The sequence below is a fragment of the Doryrhamphus excisus genome, chromosome 10 (genome assembly GCF_030265055.1).
Source record: "Doryrhamphus excisus isolate RoL2022-K1 chromosome 10, RoL_Dexc_1.0, whole genome shotgun sequence".
NCBI lineage: Eukaryota > Metazoa > Chordata > Actinopteri > Syngnathiformes > Syngnathidae > Doryrhamphus > Doryrhamphus excisus.
In genome coordinates, this window is record NC_080475.1 from 6,989,076 (window position 1) to 7,005,157 (window position 16,082).

General features: G+C 48.5%; 4 protein-coding genes across 5 annotated transcripts in view; 3 read left to right on the forward strand and 1 right to left on the reverse strand.

Moving 5' to 3' along the window:
• Nucleotides 1-2,870, forward strand: part of zgc:158689 (uncharacterized protein LOC791177 homolog) — an 18,750-nt gene extending 15,880 nt beyond the window's left edge. For both annotated transcript variants that reach the window (XM_058085716.1, XM_058085717.1), the window contains one exon: nt 11-2,870. In XM_058085716.1, coding sequence (XP_057941699.1) covers nt 11-83 — 73 coding nt within the window. In that variant the 3' untranslated portion in view covers nt 84-2,870. The remainder of the gene's footprint in view (nt 1-10) is intronic.
• Nucleotides 2,632-4,021, reverse strand: ndufa3 (NADH:ubiquinone oxidoreductase subunit A3). The gene is made up of 4 exons (XM_058085725.1): nt 3,959-4,021; nt 3,623-3,697; nt 3,483-3,560; nt 2,632-3,231 (listed from the first exon to the last, which is right to left on the reverse strand). Exons 1-4 carry the CDS (start codon nt 4,005-4,007, stop codon nt 3,140-3,142), a joined length of 294 nt encoding a protein of 97 aa, XP_057941708.1. The 5' UTR covers nt 4,008-4,021; the 3' UTR covers nt 2,632-3,139.
• Nucleotides 3,778-7,076, forward strand: tfpt (TCF3 (E2A) fusion partner). The gene is made up of 7 exons (XM_058085722.1): nt 3,778-4,446; nt 4,524-4,679; nt 5,035-5,157; nt 5,235-5,305; nt 5,389-5,458; nt 5,520-5,681; nt 6,776-7,076. The coding sequence occupies exons 2-7, from the start codon at nt 4,581-4,583 to the stop codon at nt 6,848-6,850; spliced, it is 600 nt and encodes a 199-aa protein (XP_057941705.1). The 5' UTR covers nt 3,778-4,446; nt 4,524-4,580; the 3' UTR covers nt 6,851-7,076.
• Nucleotides 7,077-7,595: 519 nt separating this feature from the next.
• cnot3a (CCR4-NOT transcription complex, subunit 3a) lies at nt 7,596-15,109 on the forward strand. The gene is made up of 14 exons (XM_058085715.1): nt 7,596-7,752; nt 8,307-8,377; nt 8,484-8,551; nt 8,636-8,710; nt 8,797-8,886; nt 8,960-9,088; nt 9,163-9,258; nt 9,330-9,549; nt 11,296-11,429; nt 12,686-12,742; nt 12,986-13,901; nt 13,975-14,080; nt 14,154-14,295; nt 14,872-15,109. Exons 2-14 carry the CDS (start codon nt 8,353-8,355, stop codon nt 15,010-15,012), a joined length of 2,199 nt encoding a protein of 732 aa, XP_057941698.1. The 5' UTR covers nt 7,596-7,752; nt 8,307-8,352; the 3' UTR covers nt 15,013-15,109.
• Nucleotides 15,110-16,082: the final 973 nt, after the last annotated feature.

Here is a 16,082-nt window from a genome sequence, read left to right on the forward strand (position 1 = left end):
TTTGTTTCAGGCCCAACCCCTTTGCCCACGTTCGACTCCGAAAAACCGTCACCAACGACCGCTCGGCCCCCATCATCGAGTGATGTGGCGCTCTGGTCGGAGCAGCCGCTTGGTTCCACGGTACGGCGGTTTAGCGTGTCCAACGTCACATGACCAGACACGCAACCGCTTATGTCGACGTGGACGTCTTCTCTTTAGCGCGCTAGCTAGCAGTTAGTTTAGGTGAGAGGCAGGGAGGTGCCTGCAGAAGACCGGTTACCGTATTGACACAAATACAGGCCCACCTGAATATTTGACTGGAATCATTCATCATATATGAGTACTTATATATACTTACTTATATATATGAGTACATATATGAGTACTTTGTAGGTCGGGGTGTCCAAATTCAAAGAGATTTGACCAATGGAAGAATCCTTGAAGGAACGCTGAGGGAGGCTCCTCCTCTTCCTCTTTTACATTCCAAGGACTTCCTCCGACATCGTGGCGATATGTACGCCGACTGTACGCCGGTCACCAGGTGGCGGCCATGTTACTGTAATGTTAGCTGAGACACACAAGCACCAGACCTGAGCGCCAGAGCAACAGGCTTTTATTGCAGCTTCGAATGACCTCACAACCGGCACAATCGTTCCGAACCGTAACCTCTGAAGCTCCGACGTCACTTCCTGTTCGGCTCCACGTTTACAGCAAGACACACGAGTATTATTTATGTTTTTAATGGCTACTATGTCTACTGTATTGTGTAAAGGTGACTGTAGGGGTGTTGTTTCATTTCTAGAGGACTCTAATCATGTTAAAAAGCACATTTAGACGATCATAACAATGGAACTATTATATTATACCACAATGAATGAGGGATTACTGTATTGAAGTATATTGAAGTATATTGAAGTATATTGAGGCCTTGTGTTCTTAGGAGCAAATAAACAAACCTTTGGACACCCCGTCTTAGATGTTAGGTGATGTCTCGTGGATGGGCATCCATCCATCCATCCATGTTCAATGCCACTTATCCTCATAAGGGTGGGGGTGCTGGAGCCTGTCCCAGCTGGGGGAGAGGCGGGGTCCACCCTGGACTGGTGGCCAGCCAATCCCAGGGCACATATAGACAACAAACCATTCACACTCACATTCATACCTATGGACAATTTGGAGTGGCTAATTAACCTAGCATGTTTTTGGAATGGGGGATGGCAAGCGGAGATTGGAAGTGGATGGGAATTATCTTCAAGTTAGCATCATGCTGTTGTATAACTCCTCCAGTATTAGCTAAGATGGTCGCTGGTGTGTGAGTGAGCGGAAGAAAAGCTCGGGATGAGTCACCTGTTGGATGTTGTTCAGGTTGTTTTCTAGAGGGTCCATACGGTCCTTCGGAATCACTATAATTGGAGAGGTGTTGACCACAGGAAGTAAGATTAGGAATTGAATGTTTTGCTGGATGTGATCGGTTGCTGTATCCCATCATGAACATTCCAAGGTTCCTTCGTCTCTCATACGGGAATGTAGGACTGGATCCTTGTCCTAGGCAGTACTGTGCCCGGGAACGGGTTCCTACTGTAAAAGAAATGTCTGTATCGTATTAGCTTGCTTTCTATGCAGAGTGAGATTCACGTGCTCACGTCTTTATGTTTTTATGTAGTTGTTGTGTAAAGTACACAAATACAGCATATATTTATTCAGTACACCAGCCAGTAAACATGCTGCTGCGTTGACGTGGCCTGTACAGCTTTAAAGGGGCCCCATGCTAGCGTTCAGATGGAAATCCTGGTGGTCACCACCCCACCAACCCACCACCACATGTAAACATCACCTAGCAGCTAAAGCAACCACCCTCCATCGGAAGACGTATGTTGTGGGGGGCAGGTTTTAGTCTTGGGATCCTTGGGTTTGGGTATCTTAGAAATTCCCTTTGCCATCTGTCCCAAATCTGCAGTCTTGGGACACCCGATCCTAAATGTTGACCCAGGAAGAGGTGAGGAGCAGGAGCCTGTTTGGATGGAAAGGGTAGAGAGTAGAGTGCTGGAGAAGGTTGACCAGGAAGTTGAAGAAAGCGTCAAAAGGACTTTTTGTAGAGAGAAGGTTTAAAAGAGGACCTATTATGCTTTTCCTCTCATCCCACCTATTTGCACCCTTCTGATAGTGTCCTAAAAGGATGCCAACGCGTCACATGAGGTTCGGCAGCTGTTTGCAAGTCCTCGGGAGCGCTTGGTAGTGTGACCAATCCCTGCAAAGTAGCCTCGGGGTGAAGTAAATGCCACAGACAGTGTGGGTGGGAGGCAGGAGGAGGTGTGGTCTGGAAGAACTTAGAAAGCTGTCCGTGGAGCTGCTCAATAAAAGGCCCCCTTTAAAGCTCAGCTTGGAAGTTGTGTTGAAGATGTGATTGTTAGTCCCCTTATCGTTAAAGATGTCCTCCAATGCAGTCCAGTGACCTAACATGCCAGTTGTGTGACCTTGGCTTTGGTAGCGGGATTTGATGTTTCCCCAAATGGCTTGTAGGTAACAAGAATAAACTATTTTATTGACCATCACGCAAACATACGGTCTACTTGAGGCATGATCATTAGCACCTTTAAGACAAGCTACGCCTTTATTAGTCCTAAAAGATCTAAGAGCAAAATCAGGGTACTGCAAATCAGAAGTTCTCCATGTTTATTGCACAGAATCTTTTGGAGCAGTTTTTTTTTATCATTCCCATTTGTTTAGTGCTGCAAGAGAAACAATTGAACAGCCGACTTCACACGTGGAAAACATCTACTACCAAAGTCAACGTTTTAACACCACGCACCAACGTGCACGTGAGCACGTGAGGCTGCATGGCTTCCTAACAATGAATATTGACATTCTGTGTGATTAAAAAAAAAAAACAATCTACGAAGGAACTGTCCCTCTGGTTTTCTTTTGTTTTTGCATCATAATCCCAAAATGTCACATAGTGAGACTTCTTCTGTTCCCATGCGGGCAAAAATCCTAATCCTATCAAAGATTGCATAAAGCATAAACCTCCCTTAAAGGGATCAGTCGTGCTGAAAGTAAATCATATTTTTAGGACAGGAGAGCAACCCGGCAATATTTTCATTGAAATAATCTTTACTAGGAGACATTTGACGAGCACCAGCGACAGGAGACGACATGAAGGTTAGAGATCTTTAAGCCACTGCAGGTTGTTTCCTTGAGGGTCAGACGGGTGTGCAGGAATGTCGGGCATGTTTCCGTCATCCCGCACGGGAACTGCAAAGGACACCAAAGAAGGAAAAGGTTGAAATCTTTTAACTTCACGAAACAGGTCATTAATGCATGTAATGAAAACACGCAAACAGCGCTCAGGTTCATAATATGAGCTGCATATCAGCAATGCTGATGATCAACTGATGTGGACTCATTGTGAATATTCCACAGGGTGGCGCTATATCACTCTGCTTTGGCCGTGACGTCACTTTAGTAAAACCACGACTTGAGCATGACTTAAACACAGACTTTACCTGGGTAGTTGTATGGCACGGCCGCATTGATCATTCCAGAGTACTTTGTGAAAGGGCTTATTAAGGGAAGAGCAAGACCTGAAAAGGGAAACATTATCAACACATAGTGTAAACACGGGCGGAAGACAAGTCTTATTTACCCAACAGTCCTATGCCGCATGAGACCACGATGACGGGCTCCTTATTCCAGGCATTTTTCAAAAAGGCTGCAAACCCTAAACAAAAACAGACAAAAGTCGTTTAAGATCACGACACCTGCTGTTGTGTAGCGCATCCACGGTAAGCTAACCCGTTTAGCCGATGTTAGCCTCACATCCAAGGTCACGCTCGTTTTAAACCGACCGCCAGTAGCAATACTTCAACAAAAACGTCAAGTTTAGCTGGTTTGAACACAAATAATTATTACAAAGTCCATCAATCTTTTCATGTTCATTCAAACGCTTAAATGTGTCGAAGAAGAAGAGACATAAACGCACCCGCCATGTTGGTGTGTGGCGTTGAAGCAGGCAAGCTGTGGAGGCTCATGGGAAGTGTAGTCGTTTTGTATGCGTGACGTATAATTCCTGCGCACATTGCTTGTAAACAGTCGCAGAGCGGGAGACGAGAATGAAGAGGCACAATGAATGTTGATTTATTTACTATAGGGTGTGCGCAGGTACAAAGTCATTGAAGTTAGTGTTATATAATGCCTTTTTGACTTTTTTGATGAACTTTGAAGGCATTAGTGTGCTTCGGTGACTTTGACTGAGCGTCAATTTTAAGTGTGGCAGTGTTGTGAGCTTCCACCCGAATTGGCATCAGCTGTTCGGGCTTGATTGCGAGGCGGTGCCGGTGTGATTTATGGTTCTCCCAGCCGGGATTTTTTGATTTGCAGCGGGGTTGGCTGTCGGGGACCGGGCGTGCAAGAAGTGCAGTGTCGGCCTCTAAGATCGGGTTGGCTGAGTGTTAAGCTCCCTTCGCTCCGGTAAGCTGCTGATGCTTTGTAACATCTCTTTGCCATGCTAGCGCGGGTTAACTTTCGCCCTGCTTTTTGTCTGGTAGCTACCGAAGCCACAGGCGCCGGCCCGCACTGCGTGCAGGGGACGTGCGTTGCAGAAAATGGAAGACTTCTCTGGTTTGGCCCTCCCCCCTCTGTTTGGGGGGCACATCCTGGAAGCTGAACTGGAGCCTGGCGGTGTCGAGCTGGGACCTGGAGAGGTAAAGTCAAGATGGATGTACCCGACCGTCATCCATGAATTCTCCCAAAACAGGCTTCCTTCCTTATAAATGAAACATCTTAAGAGCCCTCTAGACATGAAATAACACCCCTATAGTCACCTTTACACTCCCATTCCTCAATATAGTCGACATAATAAGAGAAAATTAGACATAGAAAACGTTTTTTGACCTCCTAAATATGGGTTTAACATTAGAGCCCTCTAGACATGAAATAACACCCCTATAGTCACATTTACACTCCCTCCCATTTGATTTTGTGTTTTTCGAAGCTCTGCTTAGAAAGAGTGCATGAGGAGGTGACCACATGATGAGGAAATGTTCTTGTCTTCTTCAGGTGGAGTTGGGTCCGAGTGGCGGGGAGCTGCTGGAGAGCGCCGCCCCAGAGGACGCAGAGAGAAGAGCGCTGGACAAGCGGAAATATGCCACTCTCAGCAGACGATGCAAGGAGATCGAACAGGTGTCTGCCAGTTCTTCAAATCTGCTGAGTGCTACCCTTTTAAGATGGACCCGTTCATGTGGAAACATCCCATGCAGGTGAATCAGAAGATCCTGGGTCGCCTTCATCAAGTCCAAAGACTGACGCGGCGTTTGAAGAAAGAGCGGCGGTAGGAACCTGCGTCCAGGGTTGATTTTCGGTGACAACGCCACAGTACGTGCCTCTCGTTTTAGCACTTTCTAAATCCTGCAGGTTCCTCATGAAGACCCTGGACGCTCACGGAGATGACTACAGGAACGCTCAGCTCACCGTGCTGCTGGAGGTGAGCTGATACTGTGAAAGCATCTTCACGCCGCCGCTGCTGCCGCTTGCCTTTCTTCCAGGATGAGCCCGGAGCGCCGTCGGATCCCGCCGCCGGTTCTGCTGATGATGTCATCAACGGCGCGTCTGGTTCTACCACCTCATCTCCTGCCTTCCATCCACCTACCACCTCCAAGAAGAGAAGACATGTCACGCCAAGGCAAGACAAGGACAAAGATCATCCAGTAGGTTTTCCTGGTGGTCCTTAAAAACCGCTCAACACTCCTGTCGTATAGATGATCTTTGACTTTTTATTTTATTTTTTTTAAGTTGGTTCTTAAACTCTTTGGGTAGTAGGTTCTTAAAAACAGCATAGTGCTCCTCTTTTATAGAGGATCTTTGCCTCACATTTTTGCAGTGGGTCCTTAAAAAGAGCATCGCGTTCCTGTCTTATAGATGATCTTTTCTCCACTGTTGTTGTAATATACTATTGAAACAGCAGAGCGCTCCTGTCATATAGATGATCTTTTCTCCAGTAGTGTTGTAATAGACTATTAAAAGAGCAGAGTGCTCTTGTCATATAGATGATCTTTTCTCCAGTAGTGTTGTAATAGACTATTAAAACAGCAGAGTGCTCTTGTCATATAGATGATCTTTTCTCCAATAGTGTTGTAATAGACTATTAAAACAGCAGAGTGCTCTTGTCATATAGATGATCTTTTCTCCAGTAGTGTTGTAATAGACTATTAAAACAGCAGAGTGCTCTTGTCATATAGATGATCTTTTCTCCAGTAGTGTTGTAATAGACTATTAAAACAGCAGAGTGCTCCTGTCATATAGATGATCAAACAGCACATCAACTCCTGCCTGCGTTGACTACCTTTTTGGAACAGCAGACCGTTTGTGTGACATAAAACATCTTTGATTTGAGTTCTTGCAGCAGGTCCTTAAAAACAACAGAGCACTCTTGTCTGTCACAAAGGATCTTTGACTGGCATTTTTGCAGTTGGTTTTTGAAGAGCAAGGTGCCTCTGCCATGTAAAGGATCTTCGGCTAGTTTTCCAGTTGTACCTTAAAAACCACAGCAGAGTGCCCCTGACCATATATGTGATCTTTGATGTGCGTTTTGTCTTTAAAAACAGCAGGTCCTTTTTAGAAGCATATTATGACTTCCGTCATGTTGGTGTTGGACCAGCGGAAAGATAGTTCCTGGTGTTTTAATATAAAACTTCATTGAGGACAATTTAGTTGACTATTGCTGACCTATGCTGTGATTATTGACTGTTTTTTTTTTTTTTTTTTAAAGCAGGCCAACTGATTGAAGTTGTTCTTTTTGCAGACCGAAGCAGACATGTCAGCGCTGGCAGACGCACAGTTTGGAGAAATTCCCAGTCCGACCTCGCTATCACACTGACCACTGCCCCTCCCCGCTTGCGTCATGGATGCTTTTTACTTGGACAATGTTACTGTTTCCTTTTGGATATTTTATGACATCACATGTCACAAAATAAGAGGATTCATGTGTAAACCTGCTTTTTTTTTTGCTAATTAATTCTACTGTACGGTCTTTGTCTGCCATCTTGTGGCGATGTTGTGACATTACAACTGCCAACAGCCATATTTAACCCATCATATAAAGGTAAAAGTGTGTTTATCATCTGGTCTCGTGACACCCATGACGTTGACGTACGAGGTGTGTTATGCTGCCATCTGCTGTACGGAGTTGGAACGACAGGTTTCATCGTGGACGAACCGGTAGCGGCAGACTACATCAAATGGACTGGTGGTTATTGGGTTTTGTGGACCATATCTACAAGAGAATGTAAGTAATTTAATTAATTCGTAACACCTATTAGTCGATTGTGTGGAATTGATTTTAGATTTGACTGTCAATGAAATGTTTAAATTGTATCCCGTTCTTTCTACCTGCAGTCATATTATTACAAACGATGGGATTATATTCTCCGAGGTCCATCAGAGACATGGATTAAAAATCATCATCCGTTGTCAAGCAACATTAAAAGGCAGCATTAGTGCACCGGGGGTCATGAGCTTTCACCAGCTGAGCCAATGGCTGCGCCTCATCCCAGCGGAAGTGTGTCGTTGACAGACAGCAGCGTCATCCAACCAGAGGCCACAATTTCGATTTAGGGCGGGCTCCTAATGCGGAGGTGGGATCTTAGCTACCGTCCATCTTCAGCTAAATTACATTGAACGAGCTTGTCGGAAAGAAAACCCAATTTGGAAGTAAAGAAGACTTTGTGGAATAAGTTTTGGCTGTTATTGAAAAAAGAAAAACGAAAGCCCATATCATAGGTAAATGTCGTAAAAAATGTGAATCTTCCTAGTCGGCTCGACCCAGTTTCCCATTTTCCTCAATTTGGCTAGCTGAGCAGCTAGCTAGCATCTTTAGCCGTAGCTAGCCAGAGAGACAAATTAGCTAGCAGGTTGACGGTGTAAATGCTCGCCGATAGAATTGTGCACTTCCCAACGCACAGCCGCTGTACGAAAGCGGTGCAGGTAACACCGCATGGGCGTGCTCTCCATCACGGCGGTATGCACCGCGCTAATTGTAAAGGCAGCCGAGAGCTAATCGAGCGAGGTGGACGAGCTTTAGCCCGCTAACGTTAGCCGGCTCGGTGGCTAGCTGACAAGCATAGCAGTCCCAGTGTACATCCAGGCAAGATCTGTTCCAGTTACAAGAGCAAACGCGTGGTGCTTGCGGTTGGGAAGCCATCGGAATCCGTGTAGCTAACATGCGTAACATTCACGTTGACGCCAGTTAAGACTGTGGACGATGCAGCAGGTCTGTTCCATTGGTTTTGTTTGATGCCATGAGCTGTGTGTTGTATCCCCCCCCTGCTACATAGCTAACTTTGTGACAGACGGAATGTGGACATCGTCGTAGTCAGAGCCATGGCTGACAAGAGAAAACTTCAAGGTAAGGCTGGGAAAAGTAACTTGAGTTGCCAACATCCAATGGCATCTTGGAGCATTGAAGTGATGAGGATGGCATTGACGCCTTTATTCCATCTCCCTCTTCACAGGTGAGATTGACAGATGTTTGAAAAAAGTAGCTGAAGGTGTAGAACAGTTTGAAGATATTTGGCAAAAGGTGAGAATTTTGTCTCTCGTGCAACTTTTGGCTGTTTCCAATCCCTAAAACAAAGCAGAGCGTAACGTGATGGTTTAATTCCAGCTTCACAATGCGGCCAACGCCAACCAGAAGGAGAAATATGAGGCTGACCTCAAGAAAGAGATTAAAAAGTTACAGGTATGGTGAATGAGCTGCCGTCCATATCATGTCCATCGTGTCCCGCCATCCTCAAACGTGCTTCTGACGTCTCCTGGTCTTTGCAGCGACTGAGAGATCAGATAAAGACTTGGGTCGCCTCCAATGAGATCAAAGACAAACGGCAGCTCGTGGAGAACCGCAAGCTCATCGAGACGGTACGCCTCGTTTTATCTCAGTGGGGTATCGAAGATGTGTTCATCTTCCTGACGTTCCGCTCCTCCTTTGTAGCAAATGGAGCGGTTCAAAGTGGTGGAGCGGGAAACAAAAACAAAGGCCTACTCCAAAGAAGGCTTAGGACTGGCTCAAAAAGTAGATCCAGCTCAGAGGGAAAAGGAGGAGACGGGCCAATGGCTAACGGTAATGCAGCTGACATGGACAATTTTGGATGCTGAAAATGTTTTTTTTTCACTTCTTGTTCTCTCCTCCCCTAGAATACGATAGACACGCTAAACATGCAGGTGGATCAGTTTGAAAGCGAGGTGGAGTCCCTTTCGGTTCAAACGCGAAAGAAGAAGGGCGACAAAGAGGTCAGTCCCACTTTAGCCACGCCCCCTTTCCCACTCCCGATCTCATCCATCTCCTCCTGTGCGTCACGCAGAAGCAGGATCGAATCGACGAGCTCAAGCGCCTGATCGAGAGGCATCGATTCCACATCCGCATGTTGGAGACCATTTTACGCATGCTGGACAACGACTCGGTGCCGGTGGACGCCATACAGAAGATCAAAGATGACGTGGAGTACTACATCGATTCTTCTCAAGACCCGGATTTTGAAGAGAACGAGTTCCTGTATGACGACTTGGACCTGGAAGACATCCGTGAGTAGAGCATGTGATGGTGACGTTGGACGCCGTTTCTGTACACGCTACGCACTTTGACCTTTGAATGCGCTGAGTCGGGATGCACCTCCGTTTTTTGTAAAACCAAGATATCTTCTCAAGGCCGATGCTGATAACGTTTTGGCCGCCAGCAGCCCGTATCTTCCCCTGGTCGTCCAGCCCATCCTATCACAGATGGCTTCAGCCCTCGGGTCGTCTCTTCCTAAACACGGCAACGATAGGAACAAGCCCAGGCGTCTTAGCCATGCTGGCTGATTAGCTTTGCTGTGTTGTGTGGAGCTCCTTGTTTTTGTATTTTCTCTCATCCTGGTGCTTTTGGTGCAGCTGGCTTGTTTACAGCTGAGCTCAGGGGAAGTCAAGACAGGCGGGAGAGGAAAGGAGCGCTTGATTTGCACCGGGTCATCTCACCTCATTGGAACTTTTTAAAAAAAGTTATCAGAGCTATTTTTAGTGTTATAGGATTCATCAATACGTCGTCATTTCTCATATTGGTGTGATGATTCTAGTTTTGAGTTCAATCACAAGATGTTGCCAAAGAGAGGGGTCACTCTGCATCGGTTTCAGCACTTTGCCGCATTTCATCCATAGAACAATGGCATGAACGGATTGAGCCTTTTTGTCTTTGTGGGTGGAGGCGGGGCCACTAGCATACACACAGCCTGCAGAAGAGTAACATGGTAGAAATGATGGATGGAGGAGTACATTGTCATATTTTTCATATTATTTTGTTAAAATCTCATCTCCATCCATCAGTCTTCCACGGCTTATCTGAGGTCAGGTTGCAGGCGTCCAGGGAGGCATCCTGACCAGATGCCCGAGCCACCTCACCTGGCTCCTCGTATTCTCAATCTGATGTATCGCCTTGTGGCACCCCCTAGTGGACGGTTTGGGGCCCATAGTAGTCATGGTTGCTGTGTGTGTACGTACCTGGTACACCTGGTACATGTTGTGTTTGCACCCTGATTGTAGTAGGTCGTCTGTTTAGTACCCCCCATTCGCTTCACTGTGGGTTCGGTGTTGCCTGTTGCTCACCCACTTAAAGATCCTCTTCAGAGGATTAAGCTAGCTAAAGTGTGTCTGACCGTTTCAAATCAAACGCGCCTTTTTCCACCATTACCTTTCCCCGAGCTCACTTGTAAACAAACCTTGGCATTTCACATGCTAGCACGATGAGGGGGAAAAAGCATCCCGCTACCATGCCCAGGGCTTGTTCCTATCGCCAAAGAGTTGACAGGACCTGATTGGGAACCATGGAGCGATGGCGCTAGATGACCAGCCTGTCGCCGTCATGGAAGATACGAACATGCTGCTTTTTTCACGCTGCAGCCACGGTTTATTGCATGTTTTAAGATCTGTAGGTCCAGTTTGTCAAATCCAAATTTATTGGCCTCGTTCTTCCCCGCAGCTAGCCGTGCTCAGACGACACTTGCATGTCATTTAAATAGTTATTGCTTATCTGTGTCGGTCCTGAGAAACACCTCAATTAGTTCTAACTGAAACGCCCTTTTCTCTTTAATTACCATGGTTCTCTCACTACAAAGGAAGCTAACAAGCTACATAGTTGTGGTTGCTCCAGTGTCAAAAGCAAGGGTGTCCAAAGGGTGGCCACCTTGTGGCATATTTGATATGGTGGGGGTGTCGTCATGTGTATGTAGCGCAGCACTTTGGAGTGACTTGTGGCTTTGTGTGTGTTTGTGTGTGTGTGTGTGTGTGTGTGTGTTCCAGCCGCAGCGTTAGTGGCAACCTCCCCATCAGGTCAAGGCAACGTGGAAGATGAGATGTATCTCCACTCCAGCAGCACTCCCACTTCCACCACCTCCTCGTCACCCATCCCTCCATCGCCGGCCACTTGCGCTGCCGTGAGTCTTTTCTTTTTTTTTGCCTTTTTGGATGCAAACGATTGCGCTTGTTTTTGCCACACATCCAGAAGATACATACTGTATTTCCTCAAAGGGTGGTCATCCTGCCTGGAGTGTAAATGCAGGTGGAAGTCATTATTATTATTATTATTATTATTATTACTATTATTATGCATGTTTTACCACAACACGCTGCCTGCATCTGTAAAGCTGAAGTTGAAAGAGATTGACTTGAAAGTAACACAACAGTGGTGATGAATTGGTTCCATAGCTGGCCGCTACGAGTGGAGTAGGATGAAGTTTTAATAAACTGAATATTGTCACAGTTAGAACATATATATATATATATAGAACATATATAACATTTTCTTAATACCTTTCTAATATTGGAGCCCTGAATGAAAGACATGAAATATCAAACGCTCCTGTTCTTTGATGACATCACATTACGCAGGCTAAGGATCACTGCAGGAACGCAAGACAGACTGCTGCTAGTTTGGTAGCTTGCTATGCTAACTACTTAGCCTCTCCAATGTATTTATTTTACACTTAAATCGTTTAAAACCCAGGGGGGAGGAAGGACAAAGTAGCCAAAAATTTACCACTTCCACACAGAAAGAGAGGAGAACCTTTTTTTTATTTTCCACTCCATCTTAGCCATGGCACCTGCTGGCTCAGCAGCTGGTCTCCGTGCAGTACCCCTAACAGGACTGATGCCGAGTACCACAATACCACATGTTAGATTATGGCATGAGCCATGTTAGAAATGGCGAGGGACGACTGTCTGTCCCGATTTTGTCAACCAACTTGTCAAGTCCCGGTCCATCCTCACGGGGCTCGCCGGGGTATGCAGGAGCCCATCCCAGCTGACTTTGGGAAAGAGGTGGGGTACACCCTGGTTGGGTGCCTGGCACACTGCCACTTCCATATACGGCGTATATCATTCAGTCTTGCTCATTCACTAAATAGCTCTTCCCTAAAGGAGAACTCTATAAATATGGCCGTGTTTTAATGTGGTGACACGTGTAGCGTGTACCCAAGTCCTTCTTGTGCACTCCAGTAAATGGCCACACTCTGAGGAAATATGGTGTTTAAACGTAGACTTGAGTGATGCACATTCCCTCTGTTTGAGTTCTGCACCCGCCGACCCCTCCCACAAGCCCCCCGTTGTGTTCTAATCCACTGGCTGGCGTGCTGACTCAAAAGCTTTTCCCCCCAAAAAGTGGATTGTCACATGAAGGTATCTCCTCCTATAGGAGAACTCAGAGGACGATAAGAAAAGGGGCCGGTCGACAGACAGTGAAGTTAGTCAGGTGAGAGGCTCTCATCTGTGCTGTGTCAGTAGATGAACGCTTTAGTGTGACGCTCTTCACCTCGGTGGCCGAGGCTGTGTGTGTCTGTGGGACCGCAGTTGGGGGCTTCTGCTTGGGTTGGTGGTCTTCTCCACGAGTGGGCCTCTCTCGCTCACTACGCTTTCCTGTTGTGTGCTGCCGTGCTGCGCCGTCTTTGCTGTGGTGTATCTGACACGCTTCTATCTGCTGCTCTTTGGTTTGCAGTCGCCGGTTAAAAACGGCACGCCCTCCCTGCTGTCCTCCTTCTCTTCTTCCACCACCTCCGGCTCCTCCTCGTCCTCATCCCTCGTGTCCATGGCGAGCGTCGTCGGAGGCGTCCCTGTGGTTCCGACGAGCAGCGGCCTGATAGGAAGCTTCAGCAGCGCCGTGCAACAGCATCAGCATCCGCCTCCACCGCAGCAGCAGCAACCTCAACCCCAGAACCAATCACAGCCGCAGCCGCCTCTGTCGAAACCCTCAGCACCTTCAAACAGCGCCCCCAGTCCGCCCAACAGCGCCCTGCTCCCGGCATCCACTGCCCCGTCTCTGCCTACGCCCACCACGCCCATTTCATCAGCTGCCAATTCCCTGTCTCAACCCCCGTCTGGGTCCAGCCCTGGCTCCGCCTTGGGACTCGGGCTGGGATTGGGGTTGGGCAAAGGTGGCCTCACGGGGACCAGCAGTGCCAACCAGATGTCGGGTTTGGGCCTCGGCGGCCACCCCAGTACCCTCAGCACGATGGCCGGGCTCATTTCAGGGTCTACGCCCGCCCCTTACGCACAGGCAGCGGCGTCGGGCGGCTTGGGTCTGAGTAGCACCACGCCGTCCAGCATTTCAGTGGAGAGCAACACTTCCATCACCACCTCCGGCTCCAGTGGAGTCACCACCAACGGGGCGGCGACGGGACTCGGCCTGCTGGGCTCCAGCCCGGCTCACAGCTCGCTGAGCAGCAGTATTTTGGGTTTGGTTTCCGGTCAAAGCGCCCCCTCCGCCGCCTCTCAGGTGCCCCCCAGTTCCGTCGGCGCTTCTCCCGGAGTGGTCGGCATGATGGGAGGCAATGGCGGCGGCGTGGGGATGGTCGGAGGGGTGAGTGCCGCACCCGCCCGACCCCCCAGCGGACTCAAGCAAAACGGAAGCACAAGTATGTGGAGCATTTTGTCCCGTTTGCGCTCGGTGCAAGTCCTCCTTTGTCAACGTTGTACCCCCACCCTCAGGTTACAGCGCCGTGGTGGCGGAAAGTTCCACAGAATCCGCTCTCAGCACACCCGGCCAGTCTCAGAGCAGCCAGCCCTCGTCGCTCAGCTCCTCAGCCAGTCAGCCGTGAGTCCGCTGCCGTGTCTCTGCTCGCCGAGCGCTGGAGGAGAGGAAAACATGCGCTCTTCTTCCCATGCAGGTTGGACAACGGCCCCAGTTTAATCAGCTCCATCACCCTGCCCCCCAGCTCCCCGTCGCCTTCCTTCTCGGACAGCACGCCCGGCGGAGGGAGCCTCCTCAACGGGCCCCACTCTTACACGCAGGCCTCAGAGGGCCTCAAGGTGAGAGCTCTCCTCCGTGATAGATTAGCACAATCCTCCGTGTGAAACCTTGAGATTACAGCCTGCTCCTCTCTTAAGCTCCACGCACACCGTCACCAGAACAAGCATCTTCTAGAACGCCACCATTCTTCCTCCCGCTAAACTAAACATGCATGTTCACTAGGCCGTTGGACCACCCCGGCCCCCGGGGGCCTGCACTCACTCGCTCACTTCTGTTCCCGTGTATTACTTTACCGCAGTTACTCTGCTCATCTGGACCATTCCAGCCTTACAGTTAATTAACGTGTCACATTAAATGACACCTTCTATTCTGATGTGCTACTGCTATTGCCATGGCGTTATTAACTATTTACAGTCTTCTTACTTCGTTAAGTTTACTGCACGTCTTTACTACGTGATATTTGTGATATAATGTGAGTATTTCTTAGTTTTCATCTTTACCCGTGAAATGGATGCTCATGTTGCATTCTCCGCTTTACGCTCAAATCATTGCAGCGGCTACTTATGCTTCTATGGTTATCACCACACAAAAAGCAGGAAAAAAGACGTGTGGCATCTCGCACATTCTCTCCTCAGGCTCCCGAACCTCTCATTTCCTTGAAGGCCATGGCTGAGCGGGCGGCCCTGGGATCAGGACTGGACGGCGAGATTCCCAACCTGCACCTGACAGAGCGAGGTCGGAACGCTTCCTCACTTTCACTTTCGTGCATGCGCTAAATACCACCTGACATACAACTTACTGGGCGTAGACCGCCACGGCGTATCCCGCCAGACGCCACCCGTGTCATTGCGAGAACGCCTTGTTGACTCGCTCTTCCTGTGCAGACATCTTCTCGTCGTCGACGGCGCCCGGCACGCCCGCCGTCCCGCAGCCGTCCGTGTCGGAGGTCAGCATCCCGCCCTCGCTGGGCGTCTGCCCGCTCGGCCCCACCCCCCTCCCCAAAGACCAGCTGTACCAGCAGGCCATGCAGGAGTCGGCCTGGACGCACATGCCGCACCCCTCGGACTCTGAGAGGATCAGGTGAGGGCTCGGAGTGGGCGGCAAAGATTCCCAAGACCGACTGACGACTTTTGTCTTCCGTTTTCTTCTGAAGGCAATACCTGATGAGGAACCCGTGCCCCACCTTGCCCTTCCATCACCAGATGCCTCCCCACCACTCAGACTCCATCGAGTTCTACCAGCGACTGTCCACTGAAACACTGTTCTTCATCTTCTACTACCTGGAGGTAACCTGGAGAACCATGGTCCTCACCATCACGTCTCCTCCAGCACCTCATCCTCCCGCATCTCCCCTCCCTCAGGGCACCAAGGCACAGTATCTGTCTGCCAAGGCGCTGAAGAAGCAGTCGTGGAGGTTTCACACCAAGTACATGATGTGGTTCCAGAGGCATGAGGAGCCCAAGACCATCACTGACGAGTTTGAACAGGTGAACACTTGAACCCAACACTCTCACGTCATAACAGCTTGTGTTTGTAGGCATGTCTGTATGCGCGTGTGAGGGTTGGGTGATGGTTTGACATCCAAACACGCACGCACGCACACACACGCATTAGAAGCAAGCATGTTGGTATGTATGTATGTTTGGTATGTTTGTGTGTTAGTAACTAAGGTCGCATCTACATACAAACTACAAGGTGTGTAGTTTAACTACGTATTGTGTAGTTTAACTACATACAAACCACATACTGCGTAGTTTAACTACATACAAACTACGTACTGCGTAGTTTAACTACGTACTGTGTAGTTTAATTGCATACAAACTACGTACTGCGTAGTTTAACTACA